Source organism: Tamandua tetradactyla, chromosome 4, assembly GCF_023851605.1.
Source record: "Tamandua tetradactyla isolate mTamTet1 chromosome 4, mTamTet1.pri, whole genome shotgun sequence".
Classification (NCBI taxonomy): domain Eukaryota; kingdom Metazoa; phylum Chordata; class Mammalia; order Pilosa; family Myrmecophagidae; genus Tamandua; species Tamandua tetradactyla.
Genome location: NC_135330.1, coordinates 14,154,760 through 14,176,021, shown reverse-complemented (window position 1 = coordinate 14,176,021; position 21,262 = coordinate 14,154,760). Strand labels below are relative to the sequence as shown.

Below are 21,262 nucleotides of genomic sequence, written 5' to 3'. Positions count from 1 at the left end.
CATAACCCCTACTTCAGAAAAACCGCCCAGTCCCGGCGCCCTCACCTGTGGAAGGTGAGGCATCCATCTCTCTGCGCCACAGTCTCTTGGGCCAATCAGAGGTTAATTAGCCGAGTAGCGAGGAGTGGGCGGAGTTTCACCTGGCTGCGGTGAATCACTCCAAGGAGCGGCAGTTCCATTAGCCAATCAGAATGTGACATGGCGGGGTGCCAGCCAATCGGGGGAAAGGGGAGAGCCGGGCGGGGCTCAACCTGGCCCCTGGAACTTCGCCGCGCGCTGCAGTTCGCTGCGCGGTGTCTCCTCGAGCCTCCGGGGGCGGCTGGCGAGTCTGGTCTCTGGTCGGGATGGGGACGAGAGCGGGAGCCGGGAGGAAACAGTTGCTTCTCTTTACTACGGTGATCGTGGGTAAGTTCCCGTAGTTTTGGGAGGAATCTGTGGATCGGGTCAGAGGTTAGAGGAAGGCTCTCCCTCGCCCCTTGCGCGCGCAAGGGGAGGGGTTCAGAAACCTGCTGGCTTCACCCTTTCTGCACTTTCTCCCCCCTCCCCCGCCGCCACCCCGTCGTGAGTCTTCTCTCCCACCCTTACACCCGTTGGATGGGAGCTGCTCCTGCCGTGTACGCACCGGTGGGAATCCCTCCCCCACCTCCCAAGAGTAAAGTCAGGGGGGTGGGGCTGGGTCTAACCCCCTCCCCCTTAAGAGCCGGTGGCCGCGAGGGCCCTTCCCATGTCCAGCCACCCCCGCCTCGCACGCTCCTGCCTCCCCAGCACGCACCTAGCAACCACAAACGACCCAGGGGAAGCCCTGAGCCTTTCCCCTCCTGGGCTCCTTGGGCTCCTGGATGCTCTGCTCCTTAAGGGGCCCCAGAAAATCTAATCGAGGCGCCTCTTCAGCTTCTCTGAATACTTCTGTCAGACGTGGTTGCTCTGGGAAAAGTGTCTGAGTGCAGAGTCTGAAGAGGAAAGGAAATTAAAATGTGATATTTCTCAGAAGACGGGTTTCTGGAATAACCACCTCAGGAGTCTTTAGTAAATGTTGTTGACTGAGTGACTATTCCCAGGGGGTGGAGGTGCCTGCTGGTTGGCTGGATTCTCCTTCAGGCAAGAACTTGCCCTCCCCCTGGCTGTGGGTTAGAGTTTTTGTTTCCTTTGTAAACTCCCTTTCCGCTGGAACGAAGTGCGGCCCCTCTGCTGGGCCCTGCCTCTGTGGAAGTGCTGGTGTGAGTCCGAGGGTGTCGTCAGCTGGTGAATACCTTAGCCACCCAATGCCAGCACCCGCGCCTGTGTATTCTGGTTTCCAAGTGTCTGCAAGAGCTTGTGTGGATAGTTGTGAGTTTGAGTTCTGTATGGGTCTTTGTGTCTTCTGCTTCTCAAGATTTATGTTTTAGGAAGGGTAAAAGGAATGAATGATTACAGTTGGTCTCAGTGGTTAAAAGATTTTGCCAAGGTTTTGAAGGATGGAAACATTCCCTGCCCTTAGACAAATGGATTGACCACTCCTTTGCCCCTTATAACAGAAACAAACTCTTGGGGTAAATTGGACCAGAGGCAAATCTAATCCTCCCCTTATTGTACTCAGGAGGAAACAGGTCCCAAGAGGGGAAATGACTTTTCCAGGTTGACAAGCAGGGTTGGGGTGAACCTGGACTGAGATGAAAATCTCCTGCTTTCTTTTGCCTTTTTCCACTCCTGGATCCAGCATCTGAAGCATCCTCTGGCACTGGAACCATGATATCAAGAGTCAGTTTGGGATACTGCTCCAGAATCCATTGTCTTACCTTTTTCTGTTTTTCTCTCTTACTGTGTTCTTCCTTCTTTCATTTCTTCCTCTCACTTTTATTCTCCCGATCCTTTTTCTTCTCCTGCCTCTTACCTGTTCACTTCTGCATATATCTTAGAACTGCCAGTAGCACCCATGGTGATTTTTTATTTCTGTGTGTGATACTCAGTACTAAAGACATTGCCAGCCTTTGTACTGTAGCAGCACACCCCTCACTCAGTCTCCCACCCTAGAAGTCCCTTCTGAGTCACTGACTCTAGTTGTGACATTTGTCAGGCTTGTAAACTTTCTGGAGTCTTCCTCTCCATCATTCCTTTCTTTTCCCGTAATTTCCTATATTATTGTGATAATCCCACAGTAATCACATATTGGCACTTAAAAGGCTGTGATAACCAAGGGATTGAGAAAACCTTCTCAACTGAAAGGGGGAAGAGAGAAATGAGACAAAATCAAGTGTCAATGGCTGAGAGATTCCAAACAGATGTTATCCTGGAGGTTATTCTTATGCATTAAATAGATATCACCTGTTTAGTTAAGGTGTCATGGAGAGGCTGGAGGGAACTGTCTGAAAATGTAGAGCTGTGCTCCAGTAGCCATGTTTCTTGAAGATGATTGTATAATGATATAGCTTTCGCAGTGTGACTGTGTGATTGTGAAAACCTTGTGTCTGATGCTTCTTTTATCTACCTTATGGACAGATGAGTAAAACATATGGATTAAAAATAAATAATAGGGTGAACAAATGTTAAAGTAAATTTAATAGATTGAAATGCTAGTGATCAGTGAGAGGGAGGGGTACGGGGTATGGTATGTATGAATTTTTTTCAGTTTTTATTTCTTTTTCTGAATTGATGCAAATGTTCTAAGAAATGATCATGATGATGAATATACAACCATGTGATGAAAAAAAGAATGTACCTATTGTATGTTAATTGGTTTTATTAATAAAAATTAAAACAAAAAAAGCCTGTGATAGCACCATTCTAAGTTCGGGAATATCCTCTAGGTTATTTAGGGAACCAAACAACAGTGATTCCGAGTGAGCCTGATATGTTGTTGCTTAAGCTTGGCAGAACAGTGGGTCCTGTTTAGGATGGAGGAGCTGACCTTGTAACAGTTAAGGCAGGCTAGTCCCTGGGGCAGTGATTTACTACTAAAGAGCAGGGAAATAGGAGCTGTCTACCCTACCTAGTTTCTAGCTTAGCTCTGCCTCTTTTTCCATGATTTTAGGCTAGTAGTTTAACTCCATTTCTTTGGCCTCGGTCTTTTCATCTGTAAAACAGGGCTAATAATACCTGCTGTACCCTTGTCATGAGGGTATTGATTGATAGCTATATTACATATACCTGAAGGGATTATTGTTGGGTTTCTTTTTATTCCTGAATCTAGCCCTTTGGGTTCTTTGAGGAAGAAAGAAAACCGTATCCAGTAGATTAGGTCAAAGGAAGTAGGGAGAGACCCTGCTAGATATCAAACGGGAAAAGTCAAAAGTAGTGTGGCTCTTCTTTTGGGCTTCTAGTTTGTCCTCTGCTTCTAGGATGCCTGAGGCATATACACGTTGCCCGCATGTTCTCCAGCTCCCTCCAGCTGCTCCTATTGTGGCTCTCCCACCAGGGAGGAAGGAGGAGGAAAGGGCCAGCCATGATAGAACAAGTTGAGCAAAGGCCCACAGCCCTGGCCTGGGAAACAGTGGAGAGGAAAGCCTGTGGCTGCTGGGGCAGAGATCGGAAGTCTAGACAATGGGAGAGCTGGGCCTGGAGAAAATAAAATTGGTGACCCAGTGTGTGCATATCTCCCTTTCCCTAGAGAGCCTAGGAAAGTTTCCAGGCCTTTCTCAGGCTGGAAGAGGCATTTCTGCTGGATTTGGTAGCGTGTGGATAGGATGACCTTTGTTGTAAATCTCCCCACCCCCCTTTTGCCTCAGAAGGGAGAAACTGCTGACCTGTGTCTGCGTCAGTTTGTGAGTCCTGGTGTTTCCTACTGATATTTCTGACAAGCCTTTCTGGCTTTTCTACTCAAGAGGCTGTTTGTCTCCCCACTGCAGACTTTTCTTAAAACCGAGGGTTTTCACAAAGCTACAGGGCCTGTCCTTTGAATTTCCCATTCTTTGAGTGGAGAGGACAGGACTGGGCTGGCTCCCTGATTACTGGTCTGGCTCACTGATTAACTCTTGTACAGGTGGCTTGGTGAGTCATTTCTTTCCCTTCCCTGTACCCCCTAGTTGAGTTTATTCCCAGGAAAGAACTGTTCCCTTGAAACCGGAAACTAGAAACTAGTGATAATAGTTGGAAGTAGGAAATGATTCAAGTACCTGAGCCTTCCCTTCTTTGCTCCAGAACACTTTCTACTCCGTGATATTTCTCTTCAGGTCCTTTGTGCTCAGGGCTTGGTCTGGGGTCTGCAGCCTAGTTCTGGTTTGGGGTGGAGTTGCTGTGATTTAAACAAAAAAAATTATTTGTTTAGAGTAGATGAACGTGGTCTTGGGGCTCAAGGATCAAAGTGATATCAAATTGGGGAAGCTGTCTCACTCCCACCGTGTTCCTCTTCATCCATGCCCCACAGTTTATGTACCTTTTCAGTGTTTTGTTATACGCATGCAAGTGTATATGTATTCTTTTTTCTCCTCCCTTTTCTCATCAAAAACAGACATATGCACTGTACTTCGTCTTGCTCATTTCATTTAACAGTGTATCAATATATCCTGGAGGTTTTCATACTGGTGTTATAGAAATATGGCTTTGGCCGTTAGGATTTGCTCACCTCCTCTCCCCAAGTCAACTTGGGGTACTGCCCTTGTTTTATGAACACAGAAATGGCTGACAACTCCCCCACCCCGCAAAGTTAGATTTAAACGCTACCCATATGTGATAGTTTAGAAAATAATGGGGCTAGTTTCTCACCTCTGTTAACGCCAAGGAGAGACCCCTAGGGATTTTCTAAATTCAAATCTGCTTGCTTTTCAGAAGTCCGGGAAAGACCTGGGCGATCACTGGGAGAGGTTTCAGTGTTGAGAGGGAATTGTGAGACGCAATACTAGTGGACACAGTATAACTGGGGCTTTCCAGGCATTGAAGACTCAAGAGTTTATCTGCCTGGGATTCCATGATAAGCAGAGTTTCTGTCTAAAGTCCGGCTTGTGTCATTTGTTTAATAATATGGGGGTGAAACAGAAAGAAATAGCTGACTAGCAGGAAGTTTGAGGCCAGGTCCCTAGAATGAGTCCTGGGCCATCCCCTGGAGCATTTCCCCTGTGCTAAAGCTTGGGCAAGCAGGCACAGCCTTCCTTTGCAGTGGTTTTATAGGAGTTGGGCAGGCAGAATTGGAATTTCTGCCCAGAGAAGACGGTGGGGGCGCCGGGGAGCTGTGGGGTGAAAGCTTCCCTGTCTTGTGCAGCCATTACCACTTTCTGCCATCTTCAGAGGACTGTGCCCCCTGATCGATATCACTGAAGGTGTAGACAAGGATGGCTGTTTAGGCTTAGCACTGCCTGCTCTCGGACTCACTCAGCCTTCTCTTGCCTGTACATTTTTTCTCTGTCCCACCCTGACCTCCAAAAAGGGCCTGGCAGCTGTAGATCTTTCCACGCCTGGATGGCCCAGCCCTTAAAGGAGTTTAGTTCTGTCTCTGCAGGGTGAGTGGTAGAGAGGAGAGGGCAAAATCTGGGGCCCATGTTCTAATTGTACAGTAATGTCATGTTCATTTGTTTAATGTCTACTATGTGCTGGGGATTAGAGATAAATATGAGTAACACCTGCTGACAAGATGTTCTGAGGGGGAGAAGAGGTAACAATTAGCCTGTGTTAGGTGAACTGTGGATATGCCGTAGCTGCTGGCTTTAGGAGGCCCTGTCCCAGCTTCCCTGTTCGCTCCCTTACAGCTTGAGGCTCTTATGAGGCTCCTATGTCCAGACGGAGGTCTGAATGAATACTGAGAGAAAACCAGTGGCTGGCTGGCTGGCTTCCTCCTCCTTTTCCTTCCTTCAGTTTAAAAAAAACATTAATGAATTCAAACAGCCTTATGGGGCATTTAAGCACAAAAGCAACTTAGGAAAATTGTGATTTTTCCTTGCAGGGGGTTGTATAGCGAAAGCAAAGGGCTTATTGATAAAGCAGTGGAAGGAAGCAACTTTTGCATTGTGGGTTTGACCTTTCATTTACATAGGTACGATTGTTGTGGCTTCTGTTAGATGTCCTGAGACCTTTACCCTCTGTGACCACTTTCTCACTTCAGCCTTGCTTTTCTGTGGTTCCAAAAAATGATCTTAGAGCATCTTCTCTAGGCAAAGCACAGTGCTAGATACAAAGATAACTTGGTTTCTCTATCTACAAGGAACCCATAGATGTATATTGACTGAAAAAGAGTAGGCCAGACACTGTTGTCATGGTACAGAGTGTTTGGAGAGCATAGAGAGGAAGAGATGAAAATTTTTTAAACTAAAAAATGATATTTATAGCATGTCTGTATATTTTAAGCATAAGATCCATTCTATAGTATTCTACTATAGGGTTGGATGTACCATAGTTTATTTAACTGTTCATCTCTTGTTGGGCGTTTAGGTTGTTTTCTTCTTTCTTTCTGTGTCATGTTAAATAATATTATCTTAACCTTGTACATAGTCTTTAAGCCTACCTTTGATTATCTTCTTAAGCTATATTTGGGGAGAGATTAATTTTGACTAGGGAAATGCATAATGGATCAAGGAACAGGACCTTGGAGGATGGGTGGGAATTTCCTTGCTTGTCCTATAGAGATGTAGTGTTGCATAATATTTTTGGAGCCGCAGTTAGGAAGATTTTGGTTAAGATTTCCACCATGCTATTTGTAGCTGTGTGATTTTGGGCAAATTCTTTAAGCCTTAGATTTCTAGTCTGTAAAATGGAATGGTGATAATGGTTCTTGTCTCATAGCGTCTTTGTGAGACTTTAATGAGTAAATGCATATATTTAAGGCACTAACCTTCAGGGAAGGGCTCAATATGTCAATTTGTCACTCCACTGGTTGGGGCAGTTGTAAGATACTGCCAGATTCAAGGGGCAGGAACATAGACTGGACATCAGTTACATGGTAAGAGTGTAGGATGAGATAAATATGTAAATGGAGCCATTTTGGAAAATACAATTTGCCAGAGTTGTATTATTATCATAATTCTGGTACGTAGTGATTTCCAGGAATTATATCCTCAGTCTTACAGATTTATATGCCACTAAGTCTCTCCTGAGGTATATGAAAACATGTGGGAATTGATTGAGGTATTAAGGCCTTGTGATCCTTTGACCTCTCCTCTTTACCAAACTCATATTCCCTTCCACGTACTACCCCTTGTGCCTCTCTCCCCACCTGCTTTCCTGTTCTCAACACAGTGTCTCCAGGTTACTTGTGCCCTCCTATCTTCCTACCCTTTTTCTCTCTTTGAAATTTATGAAACTCACATATGCTTTTCCAGATCTTGCCATTCTAATCACATTTTTTATTCATCCGTTACCTCACCTTTAAAGTTTTATTTAAGCATTTTGCTTCCCTGGTGTGCCATTTTTTTGGATGTTTCCCGTTACTCTATTCATCCTTCCTTTTTTTTTTTTTTTAGTTTTTTTATTTTTGCCTTTATTTTTGCCACTTCTTTCTAGCTTTGTTTTTTTTCTTTCCTTCTTGTGATCCATCTGATTTTTTCCTTTTTATTCCTTTCCCCATCTCCTTTTCTCTGAATTACAACACTTGTTACATGTTTTCTTACTACTACTAAAATGTAGAACGCAGAAAGAAAAAGTCAGAAGCCCCCAGTCGTCCATCTTTAAGATAATATGCACTGTCAAGAGTTTGGAGTCTATTCGACATCTTTTTTTAGGCATATGCAAGAATATTTTTATTTATAAAAATAGGATAATGGCTTACACATTGTTTTTTTATCTTGGATATATTTCTGTGCTAGTACATATTATCCTTTGGGATGACAATATGCAATTTTTTTTTTTCATGGGCAGGCACTGGAAATCGAATCTGGGTCTCTGGCATGGCAAGCGAGAATTCTGCCACTGAGCTACCATTGCACTACCGACTATATATATTTTTTACAGAGTTGTGGCGATAGTCAATCCAGTGTCATGTACTGGAGCCAGATTACCTGGGTTAGGAGCCCAGCTCTGCCACCTACTAGCTTTGTGACCTTGAGCAAGTTACTCAAATTTCTGTGCCCCATTGAATTTATATGTTGGATGGGGCAATAAAAGTACATGCCTCATAGAGTTATTGCAAGAATTAAATGAGTTAAACTTGTAAAAGGCTTAGAAGAGTACCTGGAACATAGTAAGTACTCAGTAAGAGCTGCTATTGCTACTTTATTCAGTGGTTTTCTTGGTCATGCTCAGTAACATGTATCTTGCATTCAGATATGATGAGTTAAGAATATAGAACATAAACTGTAGTTTCTATTTGGGTTGACGGAAAAGTTTTGTTAATGGACGGTGATGATGGTGGCACAACATTGTGAATGTAACTAATAGCACTGAATTATATATTTGAATGTGGTTAAATGGGAAAATTTTAGGTTGTATAGATGTCACTATAATAAAAAAATTAAAAACCAAACAAATGTAGAACTGTACAACACAAACAGTGAACCCTATTGTAAATGATGGACTATAGTTACTAATACAATTATAAAAATGCTATTTCATGAATTGTAACAAATGTACCATGGAAGGTATTAATAACAGGGTGATGTATGGGAACCCTGTATTATTTATGATTTTTCTGTAAACCTAAAACTTCTCTAAGAAAAAAAAATATGTGAGTGGAAAAGAAAGTATAGGGCAAGACTTATAAAGGTGTTCATGAGGTATGATGATTCTTTCATTATGCAGGAATGTCATCGTGCATATTAAAGTTTGGACTGCAGTTTCTGGGGCCTTGGCCGAGTACCCGTTGCTGATGCCTGGCTTAGAACACATTCAGAAGATGGTCTCTGCAAAAAAAGTAATGCTGTGGCCAGGGCCCGCATCTCAGTTGATATGGGCCTACTTAGATTTCTTGGCAGCTCTTGTGGTTGTGAAGACAATAGGGGTATTTAAAATGGATTCACATCCTTCTCCCAATTTTTGCTACTGCTGTTTTAGACCTTGTCCTAGAAGGCTTCCTCCACTTTTGGCCCTGCACACTTCCCTGGGATGGAGGAAACCTATACTACCATCCCCCATGCCACCCACTCTCAGAGGGTGCAGAAATCAGGCCCCTCTGCAAAACGGAACTGGGAACTGCCTGTGTGCACTGAACTTTGATTCTGTTTCAAAAATAATGAAGCAGGGAGGTGCGACAGTGGTTGGGTGGCAGAATTCTTGCATGCCATGCTGGAGACCTGGGTTCATCCGGTGCCTGCCCATGCAAAAAAAACCAAACAACAATCAAGTAAATTGTTAATTTTTCTTAATTATAAAACTAAGTTGAAAAAGATTAATAGAACATTCATTTTCTGAGAACTGAACAGTAAAAAAAAAAGAAAATAAATTTTTGCTAGTGTTAAAATGTTTGAAAGATTGGACTTTGATTGGAGTTTACTTTCACTTGAGAGTGCCCATCTGACAGTCTGAAAAGGAGCTTATCTTTATAGATAAAACTTAACAAATAGATGTTAGAGTAAATGATCTATGACCTATGATTTGTTAATATTCTTTAAGACAGTTATTGAATGTCTGCTTGTAACAGGCATTATACTAAATGCTGGGTACTCAGAATAGTAAATAACACATGGTCCCTGCTCACTGACTGGGGAGTCAGAGATGTGCACAGATGGTGTCATTATAAGGTGGGAAATGGTTTGACAATGGTTTGCATGGAGTAAGGGTGGCCTAGGAAAGAGGTTTAACCTTGCACTGGAGGGTACTGGAGCTGAGGTTTCATTTCTGAGAAAATAATGTGGATGAATGGCTGTTGGCCAGGTAAAGACAATAAGGCAGGGATAGCAGGAGCTAAGGCAGAGATTGTGAAACAGCCTGGCTTTGTGGGAAATCTTTACTGGTTTTGTATTGTTAGAGAGTAAATTGCCAGAGTAGAAAGGGTGATTGTTTTAGTGTGCTAGCTGCCAGAATGCAACATACCAGAAACGGAACGGCTTTTAAAAAGGAGAATTTAATATATTACAAGTTTACAGTTCTAAGACCATGAATATGTCCCAATTAAAGCAAGTCTATGGAAATGTCCAATCTAAGGCATCCAGGAAAAGATGCCTGATTCAAGAAGGCTGATGAAGTTCAGGGTTTCTCTCTCAAGTGGAAAGGCACATGGCAAACTCGGTCAGGGTTTCTTTCTCATCTGGAAAGGCACATGATGGTAGCACAACATTGTGAATGTAACTAATAGCACTGAGTTATGTATTTGAATGTGGTTCAATGGGAAAATTTTATGTTGTGTATGTGAAAGGCACATGGCAAACACGGTGGCATCTCCTGGCTTTCTCTCCAGGCCTCTTGTTTCATGAAGCTCCCTGGGAGGAGTTTTCCTTCTTCATCTCTAAAAGTTACTGGCTGGCGGACTCTGCTTGGTGGTTCTTCAGTGTTCTCTGTTATGGCTTTCTTGTGGCTCTGTTGTTCTGAAGCTTTCTCCAAAAGCTTCCTCTTTTATAAGATTCCTGTAAACTAATCAAGACCCACATAGAATGGTGGAGACATGTCTCCACTAATCAAGTTTAATACCCACATTTAATTGAATCACATCTCCCTGGAGACAGTCTAATTAAAGTTTCCAACATGCAGTACTGAATAGAGATTAGAAAAAGCATCTGTCTTTACAAAATGAAATTAGGATTAAAACATGCTTTTTCTAGGGCACATAAATCCCATCAAACCAGCACAGTAACTAAGGTGAGAAGGATAAATAACTTGGGCAACTTATTTAATCTTATTTAACACTCTATGTCTGTTTCCCCACCCCACCATGCAGAAAATAGGTGTGATAAAAAACAGTTTCATCCGTCTTCTAAGGTTGTAGGAATTAAATGATGATACATATACAGTTGTTACAGCAGTGCCTGGCTGTTGGTGCTGAGATGTTAGCTCTCACTCCAGCAGTGGGATGGAGGATGGATTTGAGTAGGTCAAGGTGAAAAAGGCAGAGTGGCCAATTGGGAGACCACTTGGAGTCCTTTAGAAGATGGTGGTTCTAAGAAGCGGCAGTGAGGATGAGAGAGGAGGGGCCAAATTTGAGGGGAGATTTGCGAGATGAAATTCTGACACCTGGTGTTCAAGTGACTGATGTGAAGGAAAGGAGGGGATGACTCTCAGGCTACTGGTTTGGGTGTTCAAATAAACGTCAGTACCACCAGCCTAGCGAGAGGAGGAGGAAGAATGAGAGATGGCAGCAGGGGCTTGTGTGAAATCCCAAATGGAGATGGTAGGAAGCCTGCAGCTCAGGTGAGAGAGGTTGAGGTACGTGGCTAGCAGATGAATTTCAGGAGTCTGTGTTTGAGATTTCCTAGGGAGAACATGAAGAGGAGAAAGGGTTCAGGATGGAATTCTGGGGATCATTGCTATTAAGAGATGGACAGAGGAAGCATAGTTCAAAAGGAAAATAAGACAAAACTGTCTGAGGTAGGGGAAGAACCAGAAGGGCTGTACACAGAAACCAAGGAGGGGCAGAGTGTGGTCCGAGGAGGGGCTTAGGCATCAGGGTCAAATGTCTCAAAAAGGACCCACAGGGTAACTGAAAAAGTGTACACATGATTTCTTTAATTCCAAGACCATTATAATGTTTTGGAAATTGGGATGTGACTTACAATCTATATATATGTTTGATACACATTTCCCCTGAAGCTGTTACCCAATCAATATTATATCAGGGCATCTTAGAATTTAGGAATATAATGATTGGTGACCTTAGTAAAAGCAACTTTAATTTCACGGTAAGAACCAGAGACACACTGCAGTAGGTTGAAGGGCGAATGAGTGTGTTGGATTGGAAACTATTTGGCAAGACTACATCTTTAAGAAGTTTGAAGAGGAGAGGAGAAGATTTCAGCTAGAGAGTGGTACAAGATAAATGGGATAGTTTTTTGTACATGAAAGGGTCAAAAACCTTTCAGACTGGCCAAAATCGATTAATGGCTTCAATGTTATTACTTTTCTTGCTGAGGCCTTATTAAAATAAACTTCATAATGTAAAGAATGAACTTTCCTTCTTTTTGGTTGACTTGGCCATTCAGCCTGGGAGTAGGCCGTTTGTATGTGTGCGTGTAGGGTACCAAGTATAGATCCAAGGTTAAGTGCAAAAGGGGGTAGTCGTGAGGCAAGGGGAAATATAAACTAGAGGAGAACAGGTAGAGAAGCAGTAAGTGTTGGAAGCCCTCAGCTCTGCTTGTCCAATCATGAACGTTTTAGAGAGGGAGCCACTTTTCCAAAGCAGTTACAGTGGTAGGGAAGAGAGAGAGAGTTTGGTGGGCTGGAGGATAAGCACTTTTCTGGAGTATTTGCTTTTTTGAAGAAAACTGAAGTCAGAAGTGTGTAGAGAAGGGCCTATGAGCAGATGATGATGCTAGTAATAATAAGATACAATACTTGTTACTTCCTATTGTTCAGACACTGTTCCAAGCACTTTACTTACATTGGCTTGTTTAACCCTCACAACAATCTTTGATGTAGAAACTGTTATTATCCCCATTTTACAGATGGATAAACTGAGGTTAAAGGGGTTGAGTGGCTTGCCTGGGTCACACAGCCTGGTGAGTAACAGAGCTGGGATTTGAACTCAAAATGGTTTGGTTCCAGAGACCTGTTCAGGAATGAAAAGGGGACTGGGGACCAGGAAGATGGAGGCATCCTTTGGGGTTAGGAAGAGCAGGTGGTGGGGCAGGACTTGACTTGTGATGTGGTTTGCAGCCACAGTAGAGTTACAAGGTTTGGCACAGTCAGGCCACAGGCAGAAACAGGCAATCTTGCATCACAGGGAAGTGAGAAGACGTTGAGGTGAGTGTCCCCTGTAATTTAGACAAGAGATGAGAAGCCTGGACTTAGGCAAAGGCAGTCCAGATTAATAAGGAGAAGTAGACTGTGCTTGCAGCGCATATGGTTTTGTGTGTGTTTGTTGAAGTAATTCCTGAAGGTGTAACTCCTGAGTGAGTTTGATAGGACTCAAAAAAGAACTTCGACTAAAGTCAGAAGTGATGAAACAATAATGATCAGATTCATAGGCTGTGTTTTTGTGTGTCTTTATTTCAAAGGCTAGTTTTTTCTTCCCTTTTTAAATGTATTGTTTTTGAGATATCGTTACATACTATACAATCCGTCCAAAGTATACAATCAGTGGTTTGCATTATCATTATTTAGTTGTGTATTCATCATTGGAATCATTTTTAGACATTTGCATTACTCCATAAAAAGAAATAAAAAGAAAAATCCCATACATTCTGTATCCCTTACCCTTCCCTCTTATGGAGCACTAGCATTGTACTCTACCAAGTTTAAGATTTATAATAGAGGTAGATTAACTAAGTGTAGTAGTGACATACATATGTAGTATTGACAAAAATATATGTAAACACACACACATCAGTGGAACAAAACACAACTTCCAGATGTAGATCCATACAAACATGGGCGACTGACTTTGTTTTCAATATAGTTATACAATCATTATCAATGATCAAGGCTCCTGGATTACTGTTCAGCAACTTCAGGTGTTTCCTTCCGGTTATCTGAAACACTAGACTCTAAAAGGAAATATCTATGTAATGAGTCAAGAGTCACAGTCATTTGTTAAATCCCCATTTCTCAGTTACACCTCTTTCCGCTCATTTGATCTTTCTCTCTTCATGGCTGTCTGTGTAATGACCATTTTAATTTGTTCGTGCTGGAGAGGGGTGTTGACCTTCTGGAGTAGAGGAATGAAACTCGTTGTTCTGGGAGAGACCCGTACCTCTGTGTTTCAAGACTTACCTGGCCAAGGATCATCAAAGGCTAGTTTTTAGTTTAAGAACTGTTCTTTTCAGGGTGGTGTCACGGGTTTAGGTTCTTGGGAAGCTGACTCTGAGATGTTGATTATCCTGCAAGACTTTTATTAGGGAGTGCTCTTACAGTTACCACCTGTGCAAAGGAGGAGAGGATGCAGGTTTGGGCAGAGGGAGAAGTTGTCGTACCGATAAGGCCTTAAACTGTCCATGGAGCCTCGGAATTTAAGGTCATTCAGAGTTGTCCCAAGTTAGGCCTTTGTTACCTGCCTACCCCCTCCCCCATTGATCAGGTGTTGGATATTTGCTGCTTCTAAAGAGGGATGATTGATCCCTGAGGCCTGTCTTTTCTGGCAGTTCTCCCAGCAACTGGGAGAAGTCCTTCATTCCTGGAGAGAGATCTGGTTCAAGCATCCTGGTGTGCATCACCAGCGGCAAACCCATAAAATTTAAGAATCTTTTAAAAACAAGGTTACCATTGTTGAAGCAGAGAAGGCTGACTCAGGCAAAAATCAAGGCATTTCATTACCAGCATTCTTGATGAGAGCTGAGTAAGAGACTTCCATGTCCTCAGAAAGTTATCAATTTAGTAAAGGCTATTTGATTTGATTTCTGTACCTGTTATATGTGAGTATAGTTCTTTTTGTTCTTCGTTTGGGCAGGCACTGGGAATCGAACCCGGGTGTCTGGCACGGCAGGCGGAACTCTGCCTGCTGAGCCACCATGGCCCACCCTGTGAGTATAGTTTGAATATTAAAATTGTAATGCCAAACAGCTGGCATTTCACAACAGCAGAGGTGTCCTAGCACAGCCATTGCCCTTTCAGTCTGGGGGTGCTCTGCTGGAAGTGAGGTGCCTCCTGAGTCAGCACTGTGTGGAGCACTGGAAGGTCCCTGCTGACCCCTTCACTTAAAATCCCGCAGTTGCGACACATGCCCACAGTTTCCTCCAACCACTGTCAGTACGATTACTGGCCCCTTCTGCACAGGCTGTGTGATGGTATGAAGAAAAGGGTGTTCTCAAAGTTAATCCATTCCTTTAGGCGTAGACCCATTGTACATAGGACCTTTGGGTGAGTAGGATCTTAAGATATGACCCACCTCATTCAGGGTGGGCCTTAATCCTCTTACTGGAGAGAATGCAATTCAGATAAAGAGAAAACCACGAGAAGCAGGAAGCTAGAAGCAGGGAAACCTTGAAGAGAAGGGAGAGCCCAGCAGACACGTGACAGAGGAGACTAGGATCTCAGCACCTGGTCTCAGGAAGAAAGCATCAACTTGATGATGCCTTAATTTGGACATTCTCATTTGGACTGTAAGTTTGTAGGCTAATAAATTCCCATAATACAAGCCCCCCACCAAAAAAAAAAATTATGCCAAGGAATCAGAAACTGAAAAAAAGAAAAGAAAAAGATTGAGATGCTAAATGTCCAGATATAAAAGGAATACTATTAGAAATAATTTCTGGATAAATGGGATCTGAGTCCAATAGGAATGATATTCTGTTACATAGTTTGCCTCCATTTAACCGGTAATTTTTTTCTGTGAAATAGCATGGCTTATAAAAAAGTATGTAAGAAACCTGCATACTGATCTCAGCTCTGCCATTGCCTAGCCCTGAAAGCTTGGGCCAATCACTTACTTTTTTAGACCCTTAATTTTCCCAACTGTAGAATGGGAGGGATAATATGTACTTAGACTATTTCCTAGTTTTGGTAATTTGAAATACATGTCCATGGAATAAAAGTACTCCCTAAACATTATGTCAAAAAAGGAAGGAAGGAGGGAGGGAGGAAGGGAGGAAAGGAGGAAATAAGAGAACCTAAAGGACATTAGAAAACCTAGTTCCAGCCCCTGATATGTCAGATTAAGAAGGGCAGTCTCCAGGATCAAGAGACCATATTCATGGTCATGCGAGTAATTAGATAAAAGAAAAATGCACTTGCATTGCATTAGTCTTTGTGCATTTGTCTAAGGAAGGCAGAGCTCAGACTTAGAGTCAAATAAAAGCATACTTCATGAATTTGATCTTTGCAAACATGAATGAGAGCAATTGTATAAGTTCAGGTTTGTAACAGTATCTTGCTATCCCAGAATCCTCTGTCACTGGTGCTTAATTTGAAATGTGTGGGTCCCTCCTATGACCCCTACTGTCCCCCCATATTATTCATTAGCCTTGTCTCTCCTTTCTTTCTCAACTCTTACGACACATCACCTTTTCTTTTCCTTCTCTGTTTGGGATAAGGACAGTCTAATGAAATGACCTAAGCCTGACTCTAGTCCTAACCCCATCTCAGCACCAGCTATGTGATTTTATAAAACAATTTTCTTGTAGTAATATATATATAACATAACATTTACCATTTCAACCACTTTCAAGTATACAATTCAGTGGTGTTAATTACATCCACAATGTTGTGCTATCATCACCACCATCCATTACCAGAACTTTTCCATCACCCCAGATAGAAACTCTGTCCCCATTTCAACTGTGATCTTTGGCACGTTTCTTTACTTCTTGTAGTTTCAGTTCTTCATGTAAAATTGGGATAATAATACTTGTACTGCTGATCTGTCATGCTTGTTTCAAGGATCAAACAATAAAATGTACATGAACACACTTTAAAAAGCACAAAGTGCCTCACAAATGTTGAGTGTCATCATTAGCAATCATCATCGCCCCTCCCTTTCACTCCCTCCCTTGCCCCCAGCTCCGCTGGCTTCTCTCCAGGGTTGTCTGACAAGTGGCTGCAGTTGTTTGTTGAGAAGCTTTCTCTGAACCATGAAATATCATTTTAGAGGCTGCCCATAGGTGGACTAGTAGGAATCTAATTGGATTATTTGGAGTTACAGAGGGGAAAATTAAAAAGGATTTGGAAGAAATGTTTCATTTCCAGCCATAAAAGAGGTATTGCATGGAATCTATAGCAGAGCATTTAATGAAAATGTTTAGGATAATGGTGAGAAGATGTGAGACCCAGAAGGAGCTTGAATCTTTTGAATCCTCACCCCCTCAGGATCTCAGCTTAGGGAGTCCAGGCCTTCGATCTCCCAGTCAGATGGATCTGTTTGTCCCTCTCCCTGATATATCTCTGTCCTCTCCTGATGGGACCACCCTCTCTCTTTGTCCTCAGGCTCTCTGGCACTGGACAGGGGCACAGTGTACACTTCTACACCTGAAGTCAGAGTTCCTGAGAATAAACGTGAGTGGGGAGGGGCTGTGGAAGCTGCGGCGGGGTGGGCTTGAGGGTGAGTAGGTGCGGGGCGCAGGCAACACCTGCTCACTTTGGTCCTGTCTGCAGCGGCCAAGTTGTCCTGCTCCTACTCGGGCTTCGTATCTCCCCGTGTGGAGTGGAAGTTTGCTCAAGGCAACACTGCCAGCCTTGTTTCCTTTAACAACAAGATCACAGGTGAGTTGCTGCACCCCCTCCTGGCTGCCTGGGTTGTGGAGAGATGAATTGTGCCTGGATTCCAGGGGAGGGGCACACCCTGGGCTCAGTTCTCCTGGGCCTTCCCTTTGTACTTCCTGGGGAAAGAAGAAAGCCCCTGCCTTGGGTGCCATCTTCGCTGGCTTCTCTTAGCTCTCCAGCTCACTGTGTCCTTGCTCCTGCTTATTCCTTCTCCATAGCTCCCTATGAGGGCCGAGTTACCTTCTCACAGAGCGGCATCACCTTCCATTCTGTGACCCGGGAAGACACTGGGAAGTACACATGTATGGTCTCTGGGGATGATGGCAATAAGTATAAGGAGGTCGAGGTTCAGCTCATTGTGCTTGGTACGTGTCAGGTGTCTTCTCCGTGAGCCTGTGAATCATTCGTTTCCCTAAATGCTTAGCAGGCCAGCTAAGCTTAGGAGCTAGTTGGTTTTGAGAATGCTGTGGGTGGGGATTTTCAGAGTCATGTGGCTGCTTAGAGAGGGTCTGAGCTGCTGGTTAGGCAGAAATTAAAGGCGTGTTAAGGGTGGGAGGCTTGAGCTGATAGGTGGTGGGGAGGAGCCTTTCCAGTTGGTTACTGAGACTCCAGACAATCCTTGTTCAGCACCTTCTCTTCTCTCTCTCCCCAGTGCCTCCATCAAGGCCTACAGTCAGCATCCCTTCCTCTGCCACCATTGGGAACCGGGCGGTGCTGACTTGCTCAGAGAAAGATGGTTCCCCACCCTCTGAATACTACTGGTTCAAGGATGGGGTCCTGATGCCAGCAGAGCCCAAGAGCAACCGTGCCTTCAGCAATTCTTCCTATACCCTGGATCACAAGACAGGGCAGCTGGTATGGCTGGTGTGGGGGTGAAAGGGGTGTGTGTGAGAGGAAGAACAAGCAATGACGTGACCGTGGAGTTAGGAGACGTAAAAGATAGGTGTTGGTGTGTGTTTTCTGTTACCCTTCAGGTCTTTGATCCCGTGTCATCCTTTGATACTGGAGAATACAGTTGTCAGGCACAGAATGGGGTTGGGACACCCATGAAATCAGAAGTTGTACGCATGGATGCTGGTGAGTGAGGTGGGGTGGGGTGGGGGGGTCTGCTTTTCACCCCAGTGTTGGTGGTGTCATCAGTACCAGGAGTGAGCAGCCAGGTGTCTGACCTCTTCTTGTTCATGTCTCACAGTGGAGCTGAATGTGGGGGCCATTGTGGCAGCTGTTCTTGTAACACTCATTCTCCTTGGAGTCCTGATTTTTGGCATCTGGTTTGCCTATAGCCGAGGCTACTTTGAGAGTAAGTGTTTGCCTTCAGAGGCTGTCCTCTATATTGTCCCCATTCCAGGGTATGGCTCATGGGCCCCATCTAAGTTCTCAGGCTGATAACGTGCCACTATGGGTGGCGTCAACCCCCCAGGGAGCACCAGTTGCCCCTCCAACATATAGCAAGGCTACATACTAGTTTTCCTGTCTTCCTGCCCCGTGAGCTGCCGACACTCACAACTCCATTTCTTCTCTTTCAGGAACAAAGAAAGGGTGAGTGAGGAGCTGTCCTGGGGCTCTCTGAGGTTGAGAACATGGATGGATGCATGTATTGATGGGTCTAGGGGGAGGCAACTGGCCTGGTAGGGAAGACATCTGGATTTTTACTCCCTACACCTTGTGGCCCTGGCTTCTCCTGTCTCCTTCCACCCATACCTCCCTAATGACTGTTCCATGCCTCCTATAAAGTTCTCAGCTCTGGCCACTAACTTTGGCAAAGAGAAGTTAATGGCGAGGGCTAGGGAATTGAGCAGCTGCATCTTCTGGCTTGTCTATAGGACTTCGAGTAAGAAGGTGATTTACAGCCAGCCTGCTGCACGAAGTCAAGTGAGTATATCTGCCTTGAGGAGGGAGGGCCTCTAGCTTCTGGCCTGTGTTTGTGTGTTTGTGGATTGTCAGCTAAAGAAGACTCTAGAAATTTGATTGAAAGTTTTATTTCCCCAGGGGGAATTCAGGCAGACCTCGTCCTTCCTGGTGTGACCTGGACCAGCTCATCTCCTATCCTCTGTGCTTGCCTTACTCAGGTGCTACCAGACTCTGGACCTGATGTCTGTAGTTTCACAGGATGCCTTATTTGTCTCCTAGCCCTATCGGGCCCTCACTTTTATCTTAGTTAGGATGTATTTTTTAATGTCAGTGATGTGCCCCTTCCTCTCCCATGCCCTCCCTTACTTCCTGCTACTGAGTGGCCTGAGACTTGTTTCAAGCCTTCAGACCCTGTCCCCATGTGGGGCGAGGCAGGAACCCTGAGTGATACCTGTGGACTTCCCTTCTGAGTATCTAGCAAGAGTGGCTAGGCTTCCAGGAATAGGCTACAATCACCTGGTAGTAGCCTTTGGATAGGGATCTTGAGCTTAGTTTCTAGCTTGTTTCCTCCAGTACTGATGACTGGGACCAGATGTTCTAGACTGCAGCTGCTGAAGTGGTTGTTTGGTGATAATGGCAAGTCTCTTCCACTTCTGGAGCCTGCTCTCTTCTTTGGATCCTTCTGCACTGTCCACCTTCTGAATATAAAAAGACTGACACTGACTTTAGGAAGAACTGAAGCATTTGTTATGGAGACCACAGTAAACCTTCAGGGAACATGGAGAGAGAGAGCACATGTTAAAACCATGATCTAAAGAAAACAAAGCTGGAGCTGGTTTCTCAAGCCATCACCCTTCCCTTGGCTGCAGCAGTTGGACAAACCCTTTTCAGATATGTCTGTAAGGCTGTGGGGTTGTGTGTAGTAGTCTTGCGTGTGTGTGTGTGTGTGTGTGTGTGTGTGCGTGCGTGTGTGTGTGGCCTTAGCTCTGTGCTGAAATTGTGAGTGTGTTGGAGGGCTTTTTAACTTCTTGATGAAATTGTGTTTGTATGTATCTGACTGTATCTGGGCGTTGCTGGAAATAAACACTTGGTTTGTTAAAACTTCTTGTGGGGAGCGGGGGAAACAAGGTCTTTGAGAGTTCCTGGGCTCTTTCTTTGTACAAACAGGAAAAGGCCTCAAAGCCCTATTTCCCAGCAATGTGGGGTTGGTCTCCACCTCCTTGTCCTGCTGCCCTGTCCCGCCCTTCCTGGTTCCTATTTCAGAACAGCTCATTCCAGAGCCCCCTTGTGGGCAAGCCTTCCTCTGCTGGAGGAGGGCAGCCAGGGTGAAGCTGATGCTGTGCCTCGGGGCTCCACTTGGTCTGTCCCACCAAGTGAGAGGAGAAAGTGCCCACCCTCCTACTTCTTGCCCAACTAGGTACATTAAGGGATTTCTCTAAGGCTACAGGAAAAACTGTTCCCAAGCCTGAGGCAGGGTAGTTTCTCAAATCATTTGGAGAAGTATAGTTATTTAGCGGGTGGGGGTTCAGGAGATCATTTTGAGATGAGATCATGGGGTGGTCTGCCTGTGAGTGAGAATAAGCAGGAGTGGCCTGGCTGCCACTGCTTTCCCCTCCCCATTTGGACCCTTCTTCGCCCTCACCCTTCTGTTCTTCCTCCCGTCACAATTGCTGAACACATTCCCCATTCTATTTGTTATCTAGCAGGAGGGCAAAGAAGGGGTCCCGTGTGGTCGGTTTTGCTTCTGTGGAGGACACTAATGTGCCACTTTGCCATGTTCTATTCCATCCCCTGTAAATCTCTAACAGAATTGAGTTTGCTTTTCTATCAAGGGTCCATGATGAAAAACAAAAAGTAGGTCAAACCATCAGTTCAAAATCATGCACGGGGATGTGAGGGTAGTTCAGTGGTATTCTCGCCCGCCATGTGGGGGACCTGGGTTCAATTCCCGGCCCGTGCACTTCCCAAACAAACGAGCAAACAAATAAAAAAACCAAACCAAATAAAAAATTCAACAAATGGTGCTGCAATAAGGATATCCTCACATGGAAAAAGAATGAAATGTGACCCCTCTGCTTTTTATGCAGCATACAAAGAAAAAAGAAATCATGCACAAGGAAAAAATAAGTTTTCCACATGGAAATAAACAACCAAAGTAGAGATTATGAAATGGTTCAGTAAGAATGGGAGTTTTCAAGTTTGGCTCAGTTCTGTATCATGGTTGGAAGATGGTAGGAGAGATGTGGAGAAAAGGCCACGAGGAAATCCGTGACTCAGTGCTCCTGAAAGTGTGAGGTGA

The 21,262-nt window shown here is 44.3% G+C and overlaps 1 protein-coding gene across 1 annotated transcript; it reads left to right on the top strand.

Annotated features, from left to right (window-relative positions):
* Positions 1-250: 250 nt before the first annotated feature.
* F11R (F11 receptor) lies at positions 251-20,064 on the top strand. Its single transcript, XM_077156642.1, has 10 exons — positions 251-405; positions 16,837-16,905; positions 17,005-17,112; positions 17,331-17,477; positions 17,765-17,967; positions 18,087-18,189; positions 18,305-18,412; positions 18,639-18,651; positions 18,936-18,984; positions 19,102-20,064. Exons 1-10 carry the CDS (start codon positions 345-347, stop codon positions 19,135-19,137), a joined length of 897 nt encoding a protein of 298 aa, XP_077012757.1. The 5' UTR covers positions 251-344; the 3' UTR covers positions 19,138-20,064.
* Positions 20,065-21,262: the final 1,198 nt, after the last annotated feature.

Bases quoted from the DNA above. Each gene is read 5' to 3' on its own strand.
- F11R (XM_077156642.1), top strand. From the start codon at position 345: ATGGGGACGAGAGCGGGAGCCGGGAGGAAACAGTTGCTTCTCTTTACT. The intron at 406-16,836 runs GTAAGTTCCCGT...CTTTGTCCTCAG, and splicing joins CTTTACTACGGTGATCGTGG to GCTCTCTGGCACTGGACAGG. The intron at 16,906-17,004 runs GTGAGTGGGGAG...TCCTGTCTGCAG, and splicing joins CAGAGTTCCTGAGAATAAAC to CGGCCAAGTTGTCCTGCTCC.